The sequence below is a fragment of the Dipodomys spectabilis genome, unplaced genomic scaffold, assembly GCF_019054845.1.
Source record: "Dipodomys spectabilis isolate Male_0828 unplaced genomic scaffold, ASM1905484v1 ptg000034l, whole genome shotgun sequence".
NCBI lineage: Eukaryota > Metazoa > Chordata > Mammalia > Rodentia > Heteromyidae > Dipodomys > Dipodomys spectabilis.
This window is the reverse complement of record NW_024870711.1, coordinates 7,306,177-7,326,687: the sequence shown is the minus strand read 5'-3', so window position 1 is coordinate 7,326,687 and position 20,511 is coordinate 7,306,177. Positions and strand designations below refer to the sequence as shown.

Here is a 20,511-nt window from a genome sequence, read left to right as displayed (position 1 = left end):
GTCACATTAAATCTCAAACTTACTGGGATAGTTTACAATTTAGTATCTTATTATCAACTTTTTCTTAGTTTGGTTTGACTTAAGTGATATTTATAAGTAGAAAAACAAACATGGAGGGCATGTTAGTAATTTCATTGATTGTCACTTTAATAGGCTTGATAACTTCAATGACTTTCGAGAATTTTGCTCCACAGAAGTATGGAAACCCATCAGGACCCAAGTCGGGGCAGAGTTTTGCAGAAGAGTCCTGACTAGATGATGATATTCAGAGTCATGGAGGCTGGGGCATGCGTGGTCCTTACATGTTTAAAGCACGTGGATACATTATATCATGTTCTCATGCAGAAACACCTGGAATACACGCCCAAGTGTTCCAGCGAATGATTTCATATATACACATTCACATATGTACTCTGCCTGTCTATCTGTCTCTCTCTCTCTCTTTCTCTACCATCTACCAATCTACACACATCCATACATGTAACATGTACGCACACAGAGATGAGATATAGATTTTGTTCTTTCCTGAATGTAAAATTTACTCTAAAAAAACCCTCTGTATTAAATGAAGTCTTTGTCTCCAGTGCATCATTTTCCAGTGGCAGGGTCTTTACCGGGTGATTATAACATGAGGACTTTGATCTTGTCAATGGCTTAATCTATTGATATGTTCATACCATGGGTTTGAGGGATAGGGACATGGTTATAAAGTTAAGCTTTCTCTTGTGTCCTTTGGTACATCTGTCTGCTTCTTGCCTTCCATGAGATGGCAGCTGGGTTCCAACAGGCCTTCCCCGCTGTGATGTTTGAAAGCTTGGTCACAGGACTAGAGAGGTGGAGATGGTGACAATGAGCTTGATGAAGCCTGAAGCCCTGAGGCAAACTAAAGCTTCCTTCCTAAGTTTACCTTCTCAGGTGCAAAGATGAGTAACACAGACTTAACTAAATAGATGATTCAGATGCAGATAGAAACAGAAGGGGGGTCCCATGCTAAATTTGCATGTATTTCTCAGACTGGAAGTATAAGAATTTGCCTTGAGAAATAAGGAAGAAAGACATCATTACCACGATTGTCGCACCACTTCATCACAGCTATCAGTGCCATTTTAAATATTGCCAATATCTGTACTTAAATTATTAATTAAAAAATTCCAAAGGCAGGTGTGTATTTTAAAGTCTCTACACGTTCCTATCTTTTACTTGTTTGTGTAATATGGGTCCAGTTCTTCCCAAACCCATGCCATACACGAAATCTTTGTGGTCTAAATGGAATGAGGATCAGTTAGGAAATGTATATTTTCTGTTCTGATTGGTCCTCGTTCACTGACACTTCCTATCTTCACATGTTCTAAGAACCTTATCAGTTCTTTTACCAGTTCTCTTCATGTAAAGCGAGTAGTGCTGAGATCTTTGTCCCTGGCTATGCTTTAACTTCTCTTGGAAGACTTGACCATCTTGTCATTTTGTTGCTGTGATTGCCATCCCATTTGATGTTTTGAAACAGAAAATATCTGTTTTTCTAGAATAGGTTTCAATGTTATCCTCTAAGAGGAAAGATGAACTGTGCTTAACATTTGAGTCATTAACAAATTACAATTGTAGAAAAAAATATGACATGATCATTGCTTTTGGCAGGCCTGGACTGAGCTGCAGAGTAGGCTCTGTTCTAGGCACACCCCTACTTCTGACCCAGATCTCTTCCTCTCTGCTCATGTGCTTCACGCTCTCCAAACTTCCACCCAGTGCTGGCCCTCTCCCCTATCGGCTTCCTGTCTTTCCTCCCACTTAGAAGACCAAGCTCAGTAAAGGGACTTCATTATCTTAACATGAATCAATTTCCAACCCTAAGCAGAAGAGAATCTTTCTGTTTTTTTTTCCTGTCTCTCTCTGTAACTCTTTTACCTTTTCTTTCTCTCTCTCTCTTTCTCTCCCTCTCTCTGTATATGTGTGAGTGTCTTGCTTTGGCTCTCTTTCACTCTCTCTGGTGACTGGGTTTTATGTCTGTACCACCATCTTGTCACCCAGTCATCAGGCAATCTCTGCCCTTCCTTGTTCTAGCAGGATCTTTAAGTAATCGATCAATCTCATATTAATAAGGCAAGCATGTACCACTGGTGTTGTCATTTGTGTTGGTCTCAGTTCTGAGAATTTTCTTCAGAAAAGATCAAACAGAAAAGAAAGTATCGACATTTTGCTACCCATTTTATGTCTGAAAAGAAAGGGATAACCTATGCTACCTTTTCCAATTTCATCCATATGCAATTTGCATGTTCTAGCTGAAATACTTTGATACTAAAATCATGTAAGTCAAGTGCTCTACAGAAGAGAGGCAATTTTTTCTTTCTTTCTTTCACAGCAAATGTTTTTTTCAATATGGTTCCAAACAAACTGCTATCTATTTTTAGCATATATTTTATCTATTTTACAATATCTATTTTAGCATACTTGTCAGGGCCAAATGGAGAATATGGGAAGGCAAATAAGAGTTCAGACAGGACGTGTTGCAGTTATTATAAATGTCTCCTTTGTCTTTTATTTAACAAAATGGTGTAGCCAACATTTTAATATGATAAAGTACATATTAATATATTAGTGTGGAAGAAATTAATTTCTCAATGATTCACCATATTTGATAACATCCTTTCCTCTTTCTCTCTTCCTTTTTAATTTTTTTTTTTTTTTACAGGTGCGAACCACCAGTGCCTGGCTCATTTGGAATTTTTGCTCAAAGTTTGGTGCATTACCACTTGAACAGCACTCCATTTCTGGTTTTGTGTTAGCTATTTGGATAGAAGAGTCCTATGGACTTTTCTGCCGAGTCTGGCTTTGAATCATGATCCTCCAATCTCAGCCTCCTGAATAGCTAGGATAGGATTGCAGGATAGGATGAGCCACTGGTGGCTGAAATCTTTCACTGGTAGAAAATATATAAGGGCAACAGGCACCTAGATTTTATTTGGGATTTAGACTCTTAGCTGTTACATTTTTCCTAAAGTGACTTAATGAACTCTTCTGAAGTTTTGTTTCTTCAGACATAAAATGGAAATACTGATATATGACTCATATTTTCAGAGTGCACCTTGAGATAAGCCAATTATCAGGTAAATTATCAGGTAAATAATAATAACAATAAGTGATGATGTCTTTCATTCATATCAGAACTTAATTTGGTAATAACTATTATTAAGTGTTACTTTCCCAACTATATACGTGACAATATATTTAACCTGAATTTTAGACCTAGTACCAGAAAAACAAACAACAGCAATAAAACAGAATAAGGAAGAACAAATAGGTTACACATTTCTTAAGAGAATCTCATACATGGGATGTCACAGAGACTATGGCGTTCATAGTCCCATGGGCCTGCCACTCATCTAGTCTTATGAACATCCCTGGAGGTTCTGTTGGATGTTCTCTTTATATTCCCTCTGCCTTTCTCCACTCCATTCTCCATGGGACAGCCAGAATGTCCAACTTGGTCAGCCCTTCAGGCTAAATTCTCAACTTTGAAATCCACAGAAGGTCTAGATTGCTTTCCAGGCTCCTTTCCTACTCTTCTTCACCCTCGGGTTCTCTACTACAGTAATTCTGACATCTGCTCCAAAGTAAGCTCTCTGTCACTTGATCTCCATCATCGAATCAGTGAACATGCTGATATTTCTAACCTAGATTCTTTCTTTCCACTGTTTTTTTTTTGGGGGGGCGGTCTGGTTGTGGGGCCTGAACTCTGGTCCTGGGTGCTGTCCCTCAGCTTTTCAGCTCAAGGCTAGCACTCTACCATTTGAGCCACAGCGCCACTTCCGGCTTTTTTCTTTTTTGCTTATGTGGTGCTGAGGAATCGAACCCAGGGCCTCATGCATGCAAGGCAAGCGCTCCACCACTGAGCCACCTTCCCAGCCCTCTATTTGTATTCTTTAGTTATTCGTATTGGCCTTTTTTTGGTCTTGTTTACTTATATTAATCTTAATATAACAACTGGACTCTAATTCATTAGATAGCTCATTAATGTCTTGATTAATACACTGATTGGTCACAATAAAATTTATTTACTGAAAACAATTTTTAGTTGAGATCAAATGACATTTTATCTATGTTTTCTCAAGAGTCAATTATCATAGGTGTTTGGAACACAAAACACAGACTTGGGAAAGTCGCTCCCTTGGTAAGTGCACCAAAATTTAGGAACTTTTGCTTAAAGTAGGCTGTAAGTTGCCACACTAAATTCATGCGTTCTTCCCTTTCTGATGCCACTAAATCATAGTTTAGAATCCTCAAAGTATATTAAATTTTACACAGCTTACTTCACAGGCAAAAATTGTGAGCATAACTCTTTTTCAATAGATACAAAATCTAATAGTAAACTACCCAAAAGGATGGATAATTTATATGACTTCTTTCAACAAAAGAAAGCAATAAAAGTATGACTTATGAGAACTAGACTACATAGAGAAATTAAAAGAAATGAGACCCTGGGAGCCAACAAAACAGCACTAAATATCACCAGACAGACAGGAAACACAGCAACTTGAAATCTCTGTGATTAAACATGCTTTTACAAATGTAGGGAATAAATACTTCAGCCAGAAATCCCTAATTGGAAAGCATATATGATTTGTAAAATTAATATATAAATAAAATAAATATCTCAAGATATTTGAACAAGAACTTCAAAAGTAGGTTAATATTTTTCTTTCCAAACAGGAGGGAAAATCATATCATCTAAAATATTTGGATTGTTGACAGAACTACTGAAGTAGGATGCATTGCAGCTTTCTCTCAGGATTTAATTTATCAAATTCAAGTTCTGTGAGGTACTTATTTCAAAAGCAGATTTTATTTTATTTTTATACTTTTGCCTTTCATAGTACAGGTTATATTACATTTGCAGTTCTGAGGATATCACTTTAAACATGTTGACATGTCTTCACATACCACAAATGATTTTCTTTGAGTAGAACTAATCTGGTTATTCCTCTATTGGTATAGCTTCATTCCAAACAGCTGTGTTCATGTGGAACTAAACAACTTATTTCTGTATCTTTTATAAAGTCAATTAATAATAATTAATAGTTACACTGTGGGAATGGTAACTTTAAAGAATGTCAAAATCAATTTAAAAAATTTTCAGTAACAATAGAGACATATTACAAGTCATATATTACTATCTTGGTAAAAGTTGCAAGAAACAATAATAAATTGTACATTTGCTAGATAATGATATGGTACAAACTAACATTTATCAAAATAAAAATATATCTGCTCCCACAGCATATCAATACTTTAGCATAAGTATCCAAGGAACTATAACGCCTTTGATAAATGATGAAGGGAAAGGCTCTTAAAATAAAGAATAACATTTTAAATGCATAGCTATTACAACCTCATTTGATATTCATTTCATCTCAGTGACAATCATGAATACACTTTGTATTCCAACAGATGTCACAAGTACTTCTACAGAAGTTCCAATATAATTCAGTCTTAGTTAAGAATGACTAAATGGATATTTAAAATCAAATGCTACCACTAAGGAGGAAAAATCCAATTACAGCCAACATTAGCTCCTTACAACAACAAATGTAGGGCTTTTATGAAATTGTCTTCTCTCTTATTTGGACTGGTACAGAATATAGTGATGAAGGAACTCGATGCCCATTCATTTCCCCTGTGTCAGTTCTTCTTCTGATCAGTGAGGCGCACAGAAACTACTACTCTGAGGGGTGGGGGCTGAAATTCATTTTACAATATGTAGATAATGTTCTGTCAAGGGGATTAAGAATACTATCAAATCTACACACTTTCGCAGAAGTGGGTAACTGCAATATCATTTTTATTTATTTTAGTCAGTCAGGCAAGCCTTAATACTTTTCCTAATCTTCTTCCATAAGATTCCAACAGAAGAGGTCCCCAGGAAGTAAACAGTATTGATCCATTATGGCAAAATTAACCATGGATCATTGCTGAAAACAACCATTTCTGGTCCTATGCATGTCCTATCCAAGCCTAGGAGTAGAAGACCATGGAATCAGAATTTCGACAAAGGAATCTGAAACCTGGGATGTTCACTTCCTGATTAAAAACAAATTGCCTGAGGGTTGGAGGAGGTGATGTTTAAGGCTATTGATTACTCATCTCATGCAAATCCTAGTTAATAAGAACAGATGCTATAGGAGAGAAAGATTTGATCCATGAACGTTGTCCAAAAACGTAGGATTCTGCTTTCACAGAATAATAATTTAAGTACAATACTATTCAATAGGTACCTGGAACTGTGCTCCCTGATTTTTTAGAAACACACGGAAAGTAATGTGTTTACTGTGAAGACTTAAAAAAATAAATGAAATCCTTTCAAGGGCAGTCTAGCAGTTCATGCCTGAAAAGGGTCCCTGGAGTTTGAGGAGGAGTATGGTGACCCTATATAGAAAATGTAACTCACATTCTCCTATAAATTGTGAGTTGAAGCCTCAGTTTTCCATAGTTGGGGGCTGAATCCTGTAGGCCTGCGAACAGGAACTGCTGAGGAAAATCTGTGAGAAGTGAGGCCAATAGAAACACCTGCTGGAGGGTGGGGACCTCGCGGGCTCTCCCCCGACCGCAAAGAGCGGGATTCCAGTCCAACAAGACCATCACTCCTCGGAGATTCCTAGCGTCGATCCGCTCGGACTGGGAAACTGAGGTATAGGAATTTATTTCCCCACAGTCAGGGATCTCATTTCTGGGCAGGGTTCTCTTCCCAACTTGCAAGGGGACCCCTTTTGTTCTGTGTCTTTGCAGGTCAGAGACAGGACTTTCATTGTATTCTTTTCAAGGCCACCAGTGCGACTGGCATGAGAGCCTTCCCGTTGTCACTTTACTCGTGACTTCTTAAAAATCCTATCTCCAAACAAAGTCACTTTTAGGATTTTGGGTTTCATCACAGGAATTTGGGGAGACACAATTCAGGACTCTCCTCAGACTGATGGAGTCAAAATCCCAGGGAATGGGGCCCAGCGATCTATGTCTTCTTTCTTAATCCTTAGAGACTAGAGACCAAAATATGCCGGCCTGAGAAGCTCTGGCCACAGGAGTAGGGCTGGGCTCCCAGCAGAGTGCAGCCTCTCTTCCTACCCAACCTGTGCAGTTGCCCACTCCAATCTGGGGCTTCTTACCAAGACCTCAAGGGTCATTTCTATGGTCAATCCTGCCTCCCACATCATTTCTCATTATTGGACAGCAGCCTGGAATTGCCTTTCTGCTTCTTCAATGACACATTACCTCCAGCACCTAACCACAGTCATTCTCCAAATAAGACAACCCCTAATTTTCTCAACCAACACTTTTCATGTTTTACAAGCTTTACTTTCTTAGAGTTCGCAGGACTCCTTGTAAACAGAACACAGGACTTTGCCTGTGAGAAACACTCCCTACTTCACCATATTGTATACTATTTTGCTTCTCACTTTCCACAACAAGCCACTCCCCACAACTGATTTGGACATGACAAAGCCTGGGGACCAAGCATGGCACAAGACCCCTTTCAACACGGCTTATTTAAAAAAAAAAATCAATATCTCATTTACTACTTGTGTCCTTAAATGTATCAAGCTCTATAAGTGCATAATATATTACCCTATTAAATTCTCACAGTCTCCTGAAGTAGGCATTAGGATCTCAGACACAAAAAACCGAGACTTTAAGTGTTCCCCTCACAAAAAGATAAGCAATGCTTCTGCTAATTAGCTTATTTATCCATCTCGTGAAAGCTACATGTTCCAAAACAAGTGACACATAAACATATGCATTTTTATTTATCAGTTCAGATAAATTAAGAGTTAAATTAACTCCCTCTCCCAAGCCACATACCTAAAAAGGTCCAGAGTGCAAACCACTGTCACGTGTCCTTGAGTGATAACTTATGATCTTTATCCTATGTTGAGCTATAGACCAAGGGACATAGTTTTCTGACCATATATTGGGTTTAATGCCAAGACTTTCAAAACACATGGAACTTTCTTTCAGTTAAGTTACCCCTATCATTCTCTGTGCTCTATGCCCCAAGAGAGTCTTGTGCACACATATATATGTGCACACACACACACACATTGCTAAAAGTAGGATCTCATGAAAAACATTCAGGCTGGGCTTCTTGAGTAAAACAGATACTGTTCAATGACTTTAGACAACAAAGGCCTCTAAACTCCGTCAGTGTTCTGTAGGCTGTTTACTGGCAGAAGCCTTCAGAACTCTTGCATTGTCACATTAAAGGTACCTCTCTGTGGAACTCAAAGGGACTGACTCCCAAGGTCTCCAGAAGCTCTGACAAACTACCGATCATAAAGGATGAGACACATTCAGGCATACATACAGGCGCAGGAACTTGAAAATCCTAGGAAATTAAAATAGTGGACTTCCTTTTTTTTTTTTTCCTAAATCACATATTCTTTGCTTTGTTTTCCAGAACACTAGCCAAGTGATTATATCTTACTTATTTACAGCTGTCTGCACATTAAAGCCCCGACTCCAAGATAATAAACTCCACCTGTTGGATTGTTTAGGCAATTCCAAACACCAGCTGCGATCGTAATTAAAAGTAACAGTGCATGCTCAGCCTACCTGGGGTGTTCAACAGCCTGGACATCTTGCAGAAGTAGGAGACGTACTGTTCGCAGTACTCTGCGCTGCTGGTGATGGCGCCAATCTGGTCCATGGAGGCGCTGTAGAGGAGCTGGGTCACCGAGTACTTTTCTGGGTTGTATCCCACCACTGTGGTCTGCATCTGCAAGTCATGAGACACGATGGTCCACACTTTGTCCTCTGTGGGCAGAAGAAAACGAGCAGGACATTAGTATGCAAAGACTTCTTTAGATGCTCTAACTCTCACCTGCTAGTCTCACAGCACTGACACAGAAGAGTTCAGGATGGCGAGCTTCACAGGATTACTCTTTTCTCAGGCCCATGTTTTGCTCATTAGAACAAAGCGGAGAAACAGTGTTTGGTGAAAAATAAATGAAAGATACCTCTTGAAATAAACAAAAAAAGAGCTTGTGTATCTGGTTGGTGTCTTGGTATTAAAGGTGAAGCGCACAGTGCTCTGACTTCCTCCAGACTTCGCAAGCCATCAATCATCTTCTGGTCAGATAGTGGCCGCTCCTTCCTAAGTGAACTGTGACTCCTGCAGGCCACGGAGAGCTTCCTACCTGCTGTGTGCTCTGGCCGGAACGTGCAACTTCATCTCATCAACACATATTGCTTTCACCCTAACCTTTCAGGCACAATTAGATGTACACCATCTGATATTGAAAGGCTCTATAACTGTGGAATGCTTCAGGAGCATTATTATCTTAGTGTGAGAAATGTAGAAGAAGTTATAAGATAAAATTAAGATTCAACAGGTTTACTGCCAAACACTAAATTTTCTATAAAGAGAAAACTGGAAGCACTAAAGACATGATTGACTGCAGGCCTAGAAAAGAACGTGACTTAGGAGGAGCCAGGGACATGCACGCTATTGATGATAGACAGTTCCAAGAACCTCATAAAAGGAAGGGACCGTGGTGGACACCAATAAGCATTTCCAACAATGGCTGAAAACACATTACATAGGTCTAAGGCTACAAATTTGTGGAACTTTTATCCTTTTTTTTAAAAGGGGGAAAAATCTGAAGTTTACTTCTATTTCCAACACGGAGAAAAGAAAATTTATAGCCTTTTTCTTCCATCTCCCCCATTTCTACCTTCACCTGTTCTACTACAATAAATCATTTCTTTCAAAAGGAAAAGAAAATAAACATTGTAAACACTAAATTTCAGAAGATACTGGGTGACACATTCATTTTTAATATTAGTAAATACAAGGAATCACACATTTCGCATAGCTTTTCCTACAGTGTAGCTAAGTATTCTCCTTTTAGAAATACTTTAGCTAATAGAAGACTAAATAATAGAGTCTCATCATTTCATAACTTCTACGTTAGTGGGGGGTCTTAGCAATGCTGAACACCTTCCACAAACACTAAGCAGGAAGAAGAGTCTAAGTGCCTCTGGTGAGAGCCCGCAGCTGATCTTCCCTGCAAAGCAGCGCTAACAAAAATCCAGCCTGGCCTTGGCCACTCTTAGGGAGCTAACTGCTAACCGCTAGGAAATACAGGGTATGGGGGGGGGCATGGGCATGATACCCAGAGAAGACAGTTTATGAGATGAGTGCTGGACACAACTCTGTAGATCAATGTAGTTTCCAACTGATAAGTTGTCAAAGAGGAGAGTGTAGGAGGAAGTGAGCTTGTGTGTGTGTGTGTATGCATGTGTGTTTGTGAGAGAGTGTGTGTGTGTGTGTGTGAGGGGGGGAAGGGGAGGGAGGGAGAAATGGAGGGAGGAGAGAGGCTTAATTTTAGAGATTTTCAGAATACACTCTCCTCCATTTCATTAAAGGAGCTTCCCTGCCCAAGCTGCCAAGAATCTTCTCTGTTCTAGTTTCCATGGGTTTAACGTTTTCCTTATCCACAGCTTCTAAAAACCAGTGGATGTCTGAAGCTACTGGCAATGCACAACACATTTGATGCCTGCTGTATTGTAACTTATTCCTGCACAGTTTTGAGGAAGCTCATCTAGAAGCGAGGCCAAGAGGCTAGCAATGACAATAATTGAACAGAACAAGAGGAGTTCTCAGTAAACCTGTCCAGAATAACCATTCTTACGCTTGGGGTCAACTCCTTACAAAAGAGGAGTTTCTTGAGCACAAGCACTCCAACACTACGGTGGCCAGTAAGCAACCCGTGTGCGGGTAACACATACTGCATGAGTGTCCTGGATACAGGGGTTCTTACCACCGTAGAAGGGTGGAAAAGCAGGACACTCGATTTCATCATTCTACTCAGAACAGCACATGATTGAAAAACGTAGGAATTGTTTCTTTGCAGAATTATCCATTCTGCATGTTTGGATCTCAGGTTGTCTGTGGATAACCGAAGCTGTGGAAAGCCAAACTGCCGAAAAGGGAGGACTACTGTTTTCAGAAATTGAGCACTGATTCCCTCAACCCCACGATCACCGCTCTGCTCAAAGCTGCCATTGGCTCTGGCTGCATTGCCACTGTGACACTCACCTGTCTGCTGCCCTTTCACCTTCACCCCCACACAGAATGCAGGCCGGCAGGCGGGCAGCAGCTAATATGAATGATGGGAAAAGGGCAGAGTGAGCCACAGAGAGAGAGTGACATCTCCATGTCAAGACTTCCACCCACAGGTGACCTGGGCCCTGTTGATTGGACTTAGGAGCAGAACTGCTCCTAGCCAATCCCACTAAATACTCAAATATCAAAAGTCATGCTGTTATTCTCACCACTTTTCCACTCTTGAAAGTGTATTTGTCAGGGCTGGGAAGGTGGCTCAGTGGTAGAGTACTTGCCCTGCATGCTTGAGGCCCTGGGTTCAATTCCTCAGCACCACATAAATAGAAAAAAAGCTGGAAGTGGTGCAGTGGCTCAAGTGGTAGAGTGCTAGCCTTGAGCTGAAGAGCTGAGGGACAGCACCCGGGCCCAGAGTTCAAGCCCCAATGACCGACAAAAAAAAAGTGTGTTTGTCACAGGCATTTAAACTTTTTGCCTGACATCTCTGCTTCCATTTTGTGTTTGCCACTTTGGGTTCTCAGGAGGACAAGACTGATCAAGAACATCCTTATGACAGAGGAAACACACAGCCTTGCAGGACAGATCACCCTCTCAGGAGGAGAACTAGTCTAGAGCCAAAGAACTCATCTCGTGGGAGCCAAAGTGCTCCCCTCCAGTAATAACGGTTGTAACTTTGCCAGAATCTGGGAGAACCCGGCTGAGCTAATGACCAAACAGGCCTCACCTGTCACCAGGACTCTGAAACACGACCCACACCTTTATCTCCTGCCCACAAGTGTTAAACTGAACACTCGTATTGATATTCTGAAGATGGCTGAGGAGGACTTGACATGCTAACTCCCCATGGCATTCTACTACCGTGCAATCTGCTTCCTCAGCCATGTTCCCTTCCTGATAAACTCCCCCACCATTCTGACTATGTTCAAGTCTTGACTGAACCCTTCTCATGCTGGACGTGAGGTCCTGACTTTTCCCCACCAGGGTGAAGAGCTTCAGATGACATCATTCAAAAACCTCCAGTGGTCACGAGGCTGGTTCAGGGCCACGTCCTCTCCTCTGAAGAGCTCACATCCCTGCACCACCAGGCGCTGCCTTACCTCTGTCTCACACTCTTCCTTCTGGCCTCAGAACTCTGCTGGCTGCAATTCCACTGCACTCATGTCTCAGGGGTATCAGGAGTTCCCTCCTTGCAGCCTTCCCACTGGTGTTTCCTCTCTAGAACCTTCTTTTCTCGGATACCACACAGCCCACTGAAACTTCCCTGTGCCTTTGTTTCCACGTCCAGTGATCCGGCTTCCCCCTCTCCCTCCCTGCCTCAGCTGCTTTCCATCACCTTGCCTGGCTTTATTTTCCTCCTTAGCATTCTCCCCACCTGATGTGCACACGTGGAAATCCACCTAGCAGCAGAAAAGGCCAAGACTGACACCCTAGTGACTAACAAAGAGCAGGCCTCCCCAAATATTAGCTGAAGACAAGAGTGTGTTACCAAAGAACAAGGAGAATGGAAATGGTTGATGTAGCAACTGTTTGATGAAATGTTAACTCCAGTTCTGGCAATGCCATGACTGTCCTGAGACTGACCTCCCTACATGCTGAATTTCCTTGGAAACCCCTGGTTTGCTTTTCTCAAGTCAGATCGTGTTGAGCTGATTGGTTATGGTGCCCCCTATGGGGCAGCGTTTTTCACGGGATAAGTATGAGCTTTCCTTTATTTAGCTCTTTCCATATCATAAAGGAGCTAACTATTTTAGCAATTCTGTCACTTTCTGAGGGGACTCCAGTAAGTCACTGATAGCCGTTTATATGCCAGACTTTGGATTTACTTTCACGTAATTAAAGATCTATTCATTAAATGATGCCTTAGGCATAGAACTCTCAGGTGTCTGACACTGCTTCCCAGGATTTTGTTGTTGTTGTTTTGTTTTTATTCCACAAGTTACTACCTATAGCCATGTTTTCTAGCAGCACCCAGACCCTTCTTCTTGAGACTCTTTCTAGATCAGCCTTTTAACTTAATTATTGCTTTACTAGATCATTTTTCCAAGATGCTCAGAATACTACTTTACAAGTGTGTCTGTCAGCTTTCTGTTATTGTAGCAAATAGTTGAGACCTTCAGTTCATGCAGGGACAATGTTTACTGTGGCTGGCAGCTTGGAGCTCTCAGGCAATGATCAATTAGTCCCATTGCTTTGGACCTAGAGGAGGATAAGGAAACAAAGCCACTCACTTCAAGACCATAACAAGAAAGGGGGACTGGTGTCTCACAGGCTCCTTCCAAAGACCTCCCCATCCCCTGCAGCCTGCTCTCCAAGGCCCCACTTCCAAGCATCTCCACTGTTGTCCACTAGTGTCTGGACATAGGGCCAAGAAGAAGGTCAGTAATTTGTGGTCTCTGTATTATACAATGTTAATAACTTTAAAACCACATATCCATAATTGTTAGGGTTGATGAGTTTCTACCAGTTTGAGTTGAGTGATTTCTGTCTTAGTGAATCCTTTCCACATTGGAGGAACCTAAATCCTTATTCCACTCTTCCCACATCTCAGGAACACACCCCAATGTATACCTCTTTTGCATTATTTTGTTACATTGAAGAGACATCTGCTCAGTACTACTGAGCTGCTGTGCGACAGGTAGGGAGCTGGGCAGTAGATGGTAGAAAAGGGTTATAAATACATTTTGAGAGCTTACATTCTGGAATTCAAATGAGAAAAAGAATATAGTTAAAAAGTAACTATACACATAAATGTATGTATGGGTATATGTGCATATATCGCTAATTAGTTAGCCAGCTAGCAATTGATAGTGGCAAGGAGAAAAACTAAATCAAGGAACAGAAGATTGTATGTATAAAGATTACCTTTTTAAGACATCAGAAACCTTAGGAGACTTTACTTGGAAGGTGACATTTGCATAAGTAAAATAAATAAAAAGACATGTCAATATCTGGGAAGATCATTCTAGAAAGAAATTGCAAATGCAAATGTTTCAATTTTGGAACATTCCTATTTCTGACATGATTTGGATATAACAAAGAATCCAGCAAGAAAGAAAGGGAAGAAGAGAGGAATGAAGGACAGCAGTAAAAAGATGTGAGTGGGGTGTGTGTGTGTGGGGGGGGGTCTTAGAAGTCACTAGAAGGGGGTGTGTCTTAAGCTGAAAGACTGAAGGGAAGCTCTGGGCATTGGGAGAGTTAGAGCAGAAAAGAAGTTTGTTTTAATTTACTTATCAGGTTGCTTGCTTGCTTCAATAAAGTTGTACTTCAGAAAGGTTTGAAAAAGGAATATATATAAATACATATATGTATATATGCATATATACATATGTATAAATATATGTAGATATTTATTTTTATGTAGATATTTATAAGGAGATTTATCTTTTTAGACATTTCATGTTTTGACAATTTCTATGGTAACTATAAGCATGTGTAAAGATAATTTATAAACCTTAATTGGATGGTATAAGACAATTACTGTGGATGCAATTTTGCAAATTATTTTCTAATGTTAATATATTGCATATTGCAGTGGCTCCATTTGGATCCATTAAATGTTGAGACAAGTAGGTGGTAATGACTTTCCAGGTATCCAGCATCTCAAAGAGACAAGATGGTGACACCAACCAGATTTTTATTTTTTTAGTTAGCACCCTAAGTGGAAAAATTAAGAATCATTTTCCTACAGTGATTGTGTGTTCATATAGTGAATATGTTTAGATATGTGTGGAAAGAAAGAGAAAAAAATTATTGTGTGTGGCCAATCCTAAATTTCTGAGTTCCATTTTCATCAGTGGGTGCTTTTCAAATGCTGAGTTTAGATTTCTGTGTTAGAAAAATGGCTGAGAACCGATCTTTCCATTTCATCCACAATCACACAGGTAAAAATTGTTACCATTGTATATTGCCAGAAATACCTTGTAAATTGCGGGAAATACAGCTAGTGCAACAATGTATTTCTAACACTAGGGCATATACAAGCACCCCGAGGAGACCTCTCCCTGTCCTTCAAGACTTAATATTGCTATGGATAAGGGAAAATAAGACAGGGATTATTTTGAAGATTTTAGAGAAAAAGAAGTTGAGGGATTCATTTACTAACACAAGGAAAATTATGATAGAACAGAAAGAACTAATAAGGGGGCTGGGAAGCCAAGAAACTGAGAAAATCAGAGAAAGCTGTGTGATAAGCTCATTTCAAGAGACCAGGACTAGAAGCAGGGGTAGATTCTAGTTGGGTTTTTAATTTTTAATTTAAAAATGACAACCCGTTAGAGCTCATCTGTGCTGATAATCTGGTAAAGATGGATGTATACACATCTGTACTTTATCTCTGTGTGTGTATATATAAACACACACACACATATATATATATATATATATATTTATTTTAAATAGGCCAAGTTGAAAGGGCAGTTGTGCAACTTGGTCCCTGGGCTCTCTAATACCCAAATCAGTTGTTGGGAGTGGCTTGCTGTAGAAAGTGAGAAGCAAAACAGTATACAACATGGTGAAGTGGGGAATGATTCTCGCCTGCAAAGTCCTGTGCTCTGTTTACAAAGGAGTCCTACGAACTCTAAGAAAGTAAAGCTTTTAACACATGAAAAGTGTTGGTTGAGAAAGTTAGGGGTTGTCTTCTTCGGAGGAAGAAATGACTGTGGTTAGGAGCTGGAGGTAATGTGTCATTGAAGAAGCAGAAAGGCAATTCCAGGCTTCTCTCATATATGTACATGTATACATATGTATATGTATATATGTACTATATATATATAATATATTCAACTATACTGTCAATGATAGTTTTACAAGGCAATTGGATCTATGCTTTATAGAACATAAATTTAATTTAACCACTAAAATAGGATGTATTATAATTATCATGGAATAGAAAAACATTGTATCCTATTTTACTCCTTTAATTATTTGTTATTCTTTGATGCTTGTGCTGGGATTTGAACTCAGGGCCTCATGTTCTTGGCTTAGCTTTATCACTCAAGGCCGCCACTCTACGAATGCCACACCTCCTGGCTTGGAACCACAATCCTTATATCTCAGCCTCCTTACCAGCTGGGATCACAAGCATGAGCCACCAGGATCTAGCATTATCTCAATTTTAGAAACCTGAGCTACACAGATTTGGGTTGTATTGACACTGCAAGAATTGTTTAATGTGAAAAACTAATTCAATTTATTCTCTAAGGTTACATTAAGAACATGCATTAGAGAAAAAGAAAAATTCAATAGAATCCACTATGTAGAAATAATTTGCAACTGCTCAACACAGGAACTATATTAAAAAACCCTCAACAAACCAAATAAAGGTTTTGAATAAAAAACAAACTCAGCAATTGAGACTGAAATCGTTTTCAGTAATAAATACATTAAGTGCATTTAATAACAAGTATATTAAGCAAGGATATATAATTAGTCATGAAAAAAGAATTATTTTCTTTCATCAGAAAATAATTTTAGTCAACAATATTCTGGGGCTCCAGCATGAAAATGATCAATCTTAAAATTGGATATGGGAAAGACAACGAATGAGCTGTCAAAGCTATTTAGAAAAGAAATCTTTAACTTGATAAAGATTGTCCAATATAAGAAAAAATATATAAAACTCGATTATATTTCCAATAGCAATGATGAAACTGTTATAACTTATAATTCATGATATAATACATTATAGCTTCACAAAAGATATAAACCATCTTCACCAGGGGAATATTTAACATGTTGTTGTGCAATGTTAAGGATGAAATGCACACATGAAAATACATTCTCTATTCGTGGATTGGAAGAATCACTATCATAATGGCATTTTAAACCCAAATCACAAAGTTAATGTATTCAAGTTAGTGAATTCAAGTGAACTTTAGCAAGTGAGGAGAAACATTCATGAAGAGACAAGAATAACCAAGCTGTCCTTGAACCCAGGATCTTGCACATGCTAGACCAGGGCTCTATGACTGACATGCATTCCAGATCTCCAGTGCAATCTTAAGAAGAACAACACAGAATTTCCCTACCACAAGTCATGACCAAGTTGGACTAGTACAGGCAGATATAATTAAAATAATGAATTTTTAAACTTTGGGGAAAATCTGTACATAAAGAGAAACTTTCTAAAATTAGTTGTCATTATATATCCATGAGAAATTGTTTATACATAATGAAAGAAATGAAATTTAATCCTTGTCTTTGGCCCTGCACAAAAGTCTATTCCAAATGGATTAAAGGCCTAAGGGAAAAGCAGAGCTTTCTATATAGAAAGAAGCCTAACATTTCTATTATTATTAACAAGGCATAAAATGAGCATATTTTAATGGAAAAATGTGTGTCTCTGAATTTGTTAAAAATTAATCCTTTTTTATCAAGATATTGTAAGCCATGTGACAGTTAAGCCATAGAGTAGAGGGATATCTTTAAGATAGAGATCTAGGACTAGTATCCAGCTATGTAAGGTCTTTTGCAAAGAACAGAAAAGGAAAATGATTCAGAAATGATAGTCAAGGAATACACATGAACTAGCAGTTTACGTAACGAACACTGTGGCCAGAGAAATACAAATGAAAACTGTAATACAATTTTATTTCATATTTTTTGTATTGGCAAATAAAAATCTCATCAATATCCAGAATACTTGAGAATGGAAACAGGTGGTTCACGCCATGATTCTGGAACTACTTTGAAAAATAAATTGGCAATAATTAATCATTTGAAGGTAAGAATTTCCTAGACTAACAATTATTTGTAATTATATATCCTAGAGAAACCCTTAAGTTAATGTATCAACTGATATATGGTAGATTCAAGGGAGCACTCAAATAGTGTAATTCCTTAGAAAAACAAAGTCAAAATTCAACAAAATAAACACCAGGAAGCAGACAGATACTTGAAAGGGGTGAGATGGAGCCGAGGGGAAAGGAGTAAATGAATGAGAAGAGGGGGAGAATTTATTCAAGAACTCAATGCATATCCTACAAAATTATGAAGAGAAAGAGTAAGAGGAGAGATGGGTGAGAATGTTGAAAGGGGTGACATTGGTGAAGGTGCATTGTACTCATAAACCACTTTGTTACGCGCCAACTCCTTTGTACACCTAAAGAGAATAAAAATAAAAAGAAATTACAATGATTGCTTGCTATGGTAGGTAAAAACAACAGAAAAGACCACCCAAGTGAGTGGAGAATAAAATGAATGGTGGTCATACTGCTGAATATTATAAAGTAGTTGAAGAATTACTCTATAGAATTTTTTTTAAATTTTATTTTATTGTAAAGATGCTGTACAGAGGGAAGAAATATTTTTATCAATACCTGTTAACTCCAAAATCAAGAGGTTGAGTCTAAATGCCAGCAAGACAGTCACTTACAGTAGTATGACACCATTGTTGAAAAGCTTAAGAACATAAAATGTCAATGAGATATCTTCAGGGTAGAGAAATGAGAATGGGAGAAGGAATGGGATTTAATTTTATACTTGCTAGGATATTTCTTAAATTATTTCTTAAACTTGGGTGCTTTACACAAACCAGAACTATTTCATATTAAGGAAAACGAGATGTATCTCATTTCAGATAAAGTTTACATCAACATACAATTTCCCCAAAGTCATTAGCAAATAGCTGTCATTTGACAGGACCTATGCTGTGAAATCTTAACTGAATAATTTATCAGACAATTTCTTCCTGATCACTTCTAGTTACTTAAAGAATTAGTTTCTACTGAACTGTTTATAAGACATGCGGGTAGAAAGGCTCCGGATAATATTCGATTATAACTCAGGTGTGTAGTCATTTGTAACCAGATTCACTTGAAAGCTTCCATGTGTCTCTCAGGCAGGAAATTCCATCTTAAAATAAATGTATAGATTTATTATTATTTTTAGTGAGTTTTCCCAATAGTTGTGATCCTGCCAAAATGATTGAAACTACCAGAAATTGGCGATCATGGTTTTATTTATTTTTGCTCCTAGAGAGGCAACAGGGGAGTGTGGCATCTCTGTGGGTTTGGACTCTAATACTCTGTAACCCAAGGCATTGGATGACCAGCTAGGCATTGCCAGGGGGCCATAGCGGCTTTAATCCCATGTGGAGAGATAAGGGCTGGAGAACAGATGGGACTTGGCAGGAAGTATTGATGGAATTAGCTCCAAGTGCAGATGAGGTTGCGCAGTAGGGCACAAACACTGTTTGTTGTCAAGTTTGTTTTTGTTTTCTTAAGCTCCCAGTTTCAGCTGAAAGATGGATGACCACATAAGTGCAGTGGGTAGGTGGAAGCAGGCAGATTCTTCTCATGCACCTGAAGAACAATTTGGAGTTTATCTGTATCTTTTGTTTTTCTAGGATGAGATTAGATTCTTTCTAGAGAGGAAAATGAAAGGATGTATGTTCATAGTTGTAAAGGGCTTTGTTCCATTGCAGCGGTGTTAAAATTCATCTACAAAGCAGCTAAAGTGAGTGGCTGCATTTATCTCAAGACTTAGACAAGCCAATCTTCTGTTCCCTGTTTCGAGATGTGCTTTGGGTTTATTTGGTTTAAAAAAAAAAGAGTTTATCCATGTGATCACAACAGACTTTCTGTCCTGTGGAAGAAAGGGTGTTACTCTGGTTTTTGTTGTTTATAATAGTAATTAGATTCAGTTTCCAATGCAAAATTGGAGACTGTAAATATGTCATCTGGGCTGGGTGGCTCACATCGGTCACCCTAGCTACTCAGGAGCCTGAGATCTGAGGATCAACGTTGGAAGCCAGCCAGGAAAGTCTATAAGAGGTTGCAAGTGGAGCTGTGGTTCAAAATGTAGAGTGCCAGCCTTGAGTAAAAAAGCTAAGAGACAGTGCCCAGGCCCTGAGTGCAAACCCCAGGATCAATCCCCAAAAAGGAAAAAGAAATGTCATCTTGGATCCATGATTGATTACCCCAATCCTGTTATTAAATGTATATATATGTATATCAATCAAAAAGAAATTACATATACTTGGCTAAATAAAAAACAATGAAAAACACTCAAATGTCAACACCAGACTGAGTCCTAGCTGTGCACGGAAAACGCTGGGTATTTGTGGTCAGCGCCTCTTCTGGACAGGCCACTCTCTCTTCCTGGAAGGCCTGAGGTCTCTCTTGACTCTGTCCTGTCCTGACTTAGGACATGTTTGCATTGAGGTCCCCACCATCAGCCTGAACTACTGAAACCTGTGACCCACCCTGCCCCTTGCCTTCTTTATTTCCCTTTTAAAACTCGCGCACCTCACTCATAATGTAAAGTATCTAATCACTTTCTAATGTAGTATATCAGTGCTTTTTTAGGGTGCTTATTATCTGGCTTCTGCCAAAATTCTGGAGTCAACTTTTCTTGCTTTTTAAAAAATTTTTGTAGGCTGAGTTTCCTGATGAATATCCGGTACC

At 39.1% G+C, this 20,511-nt stretch overlaps 1 protein-coding gene across 1 annotated transcript in view; it reads right to left on the bottom strand.

The window, feature by feature from the left end:
* The window catches only part of Cntnap2 (contactin associated protein 2), a 1,675,080-nt gene that overhangs the window by 573,176 nt on the left and 1,081,393 nt on the right, over window positions 1-20,511 (bottom strand). The window contains exon 13 of the mRNA XM_042677312.1: window positions 8,596-8,796. Within this exon, the coding sequence (XP_042533246.1) occupies window positions 8,596-8,796 (201 nt within the window). The remainder of the gene's footprint in view (window positions 1-8,595; window positions 8,797-20,511) is intronic.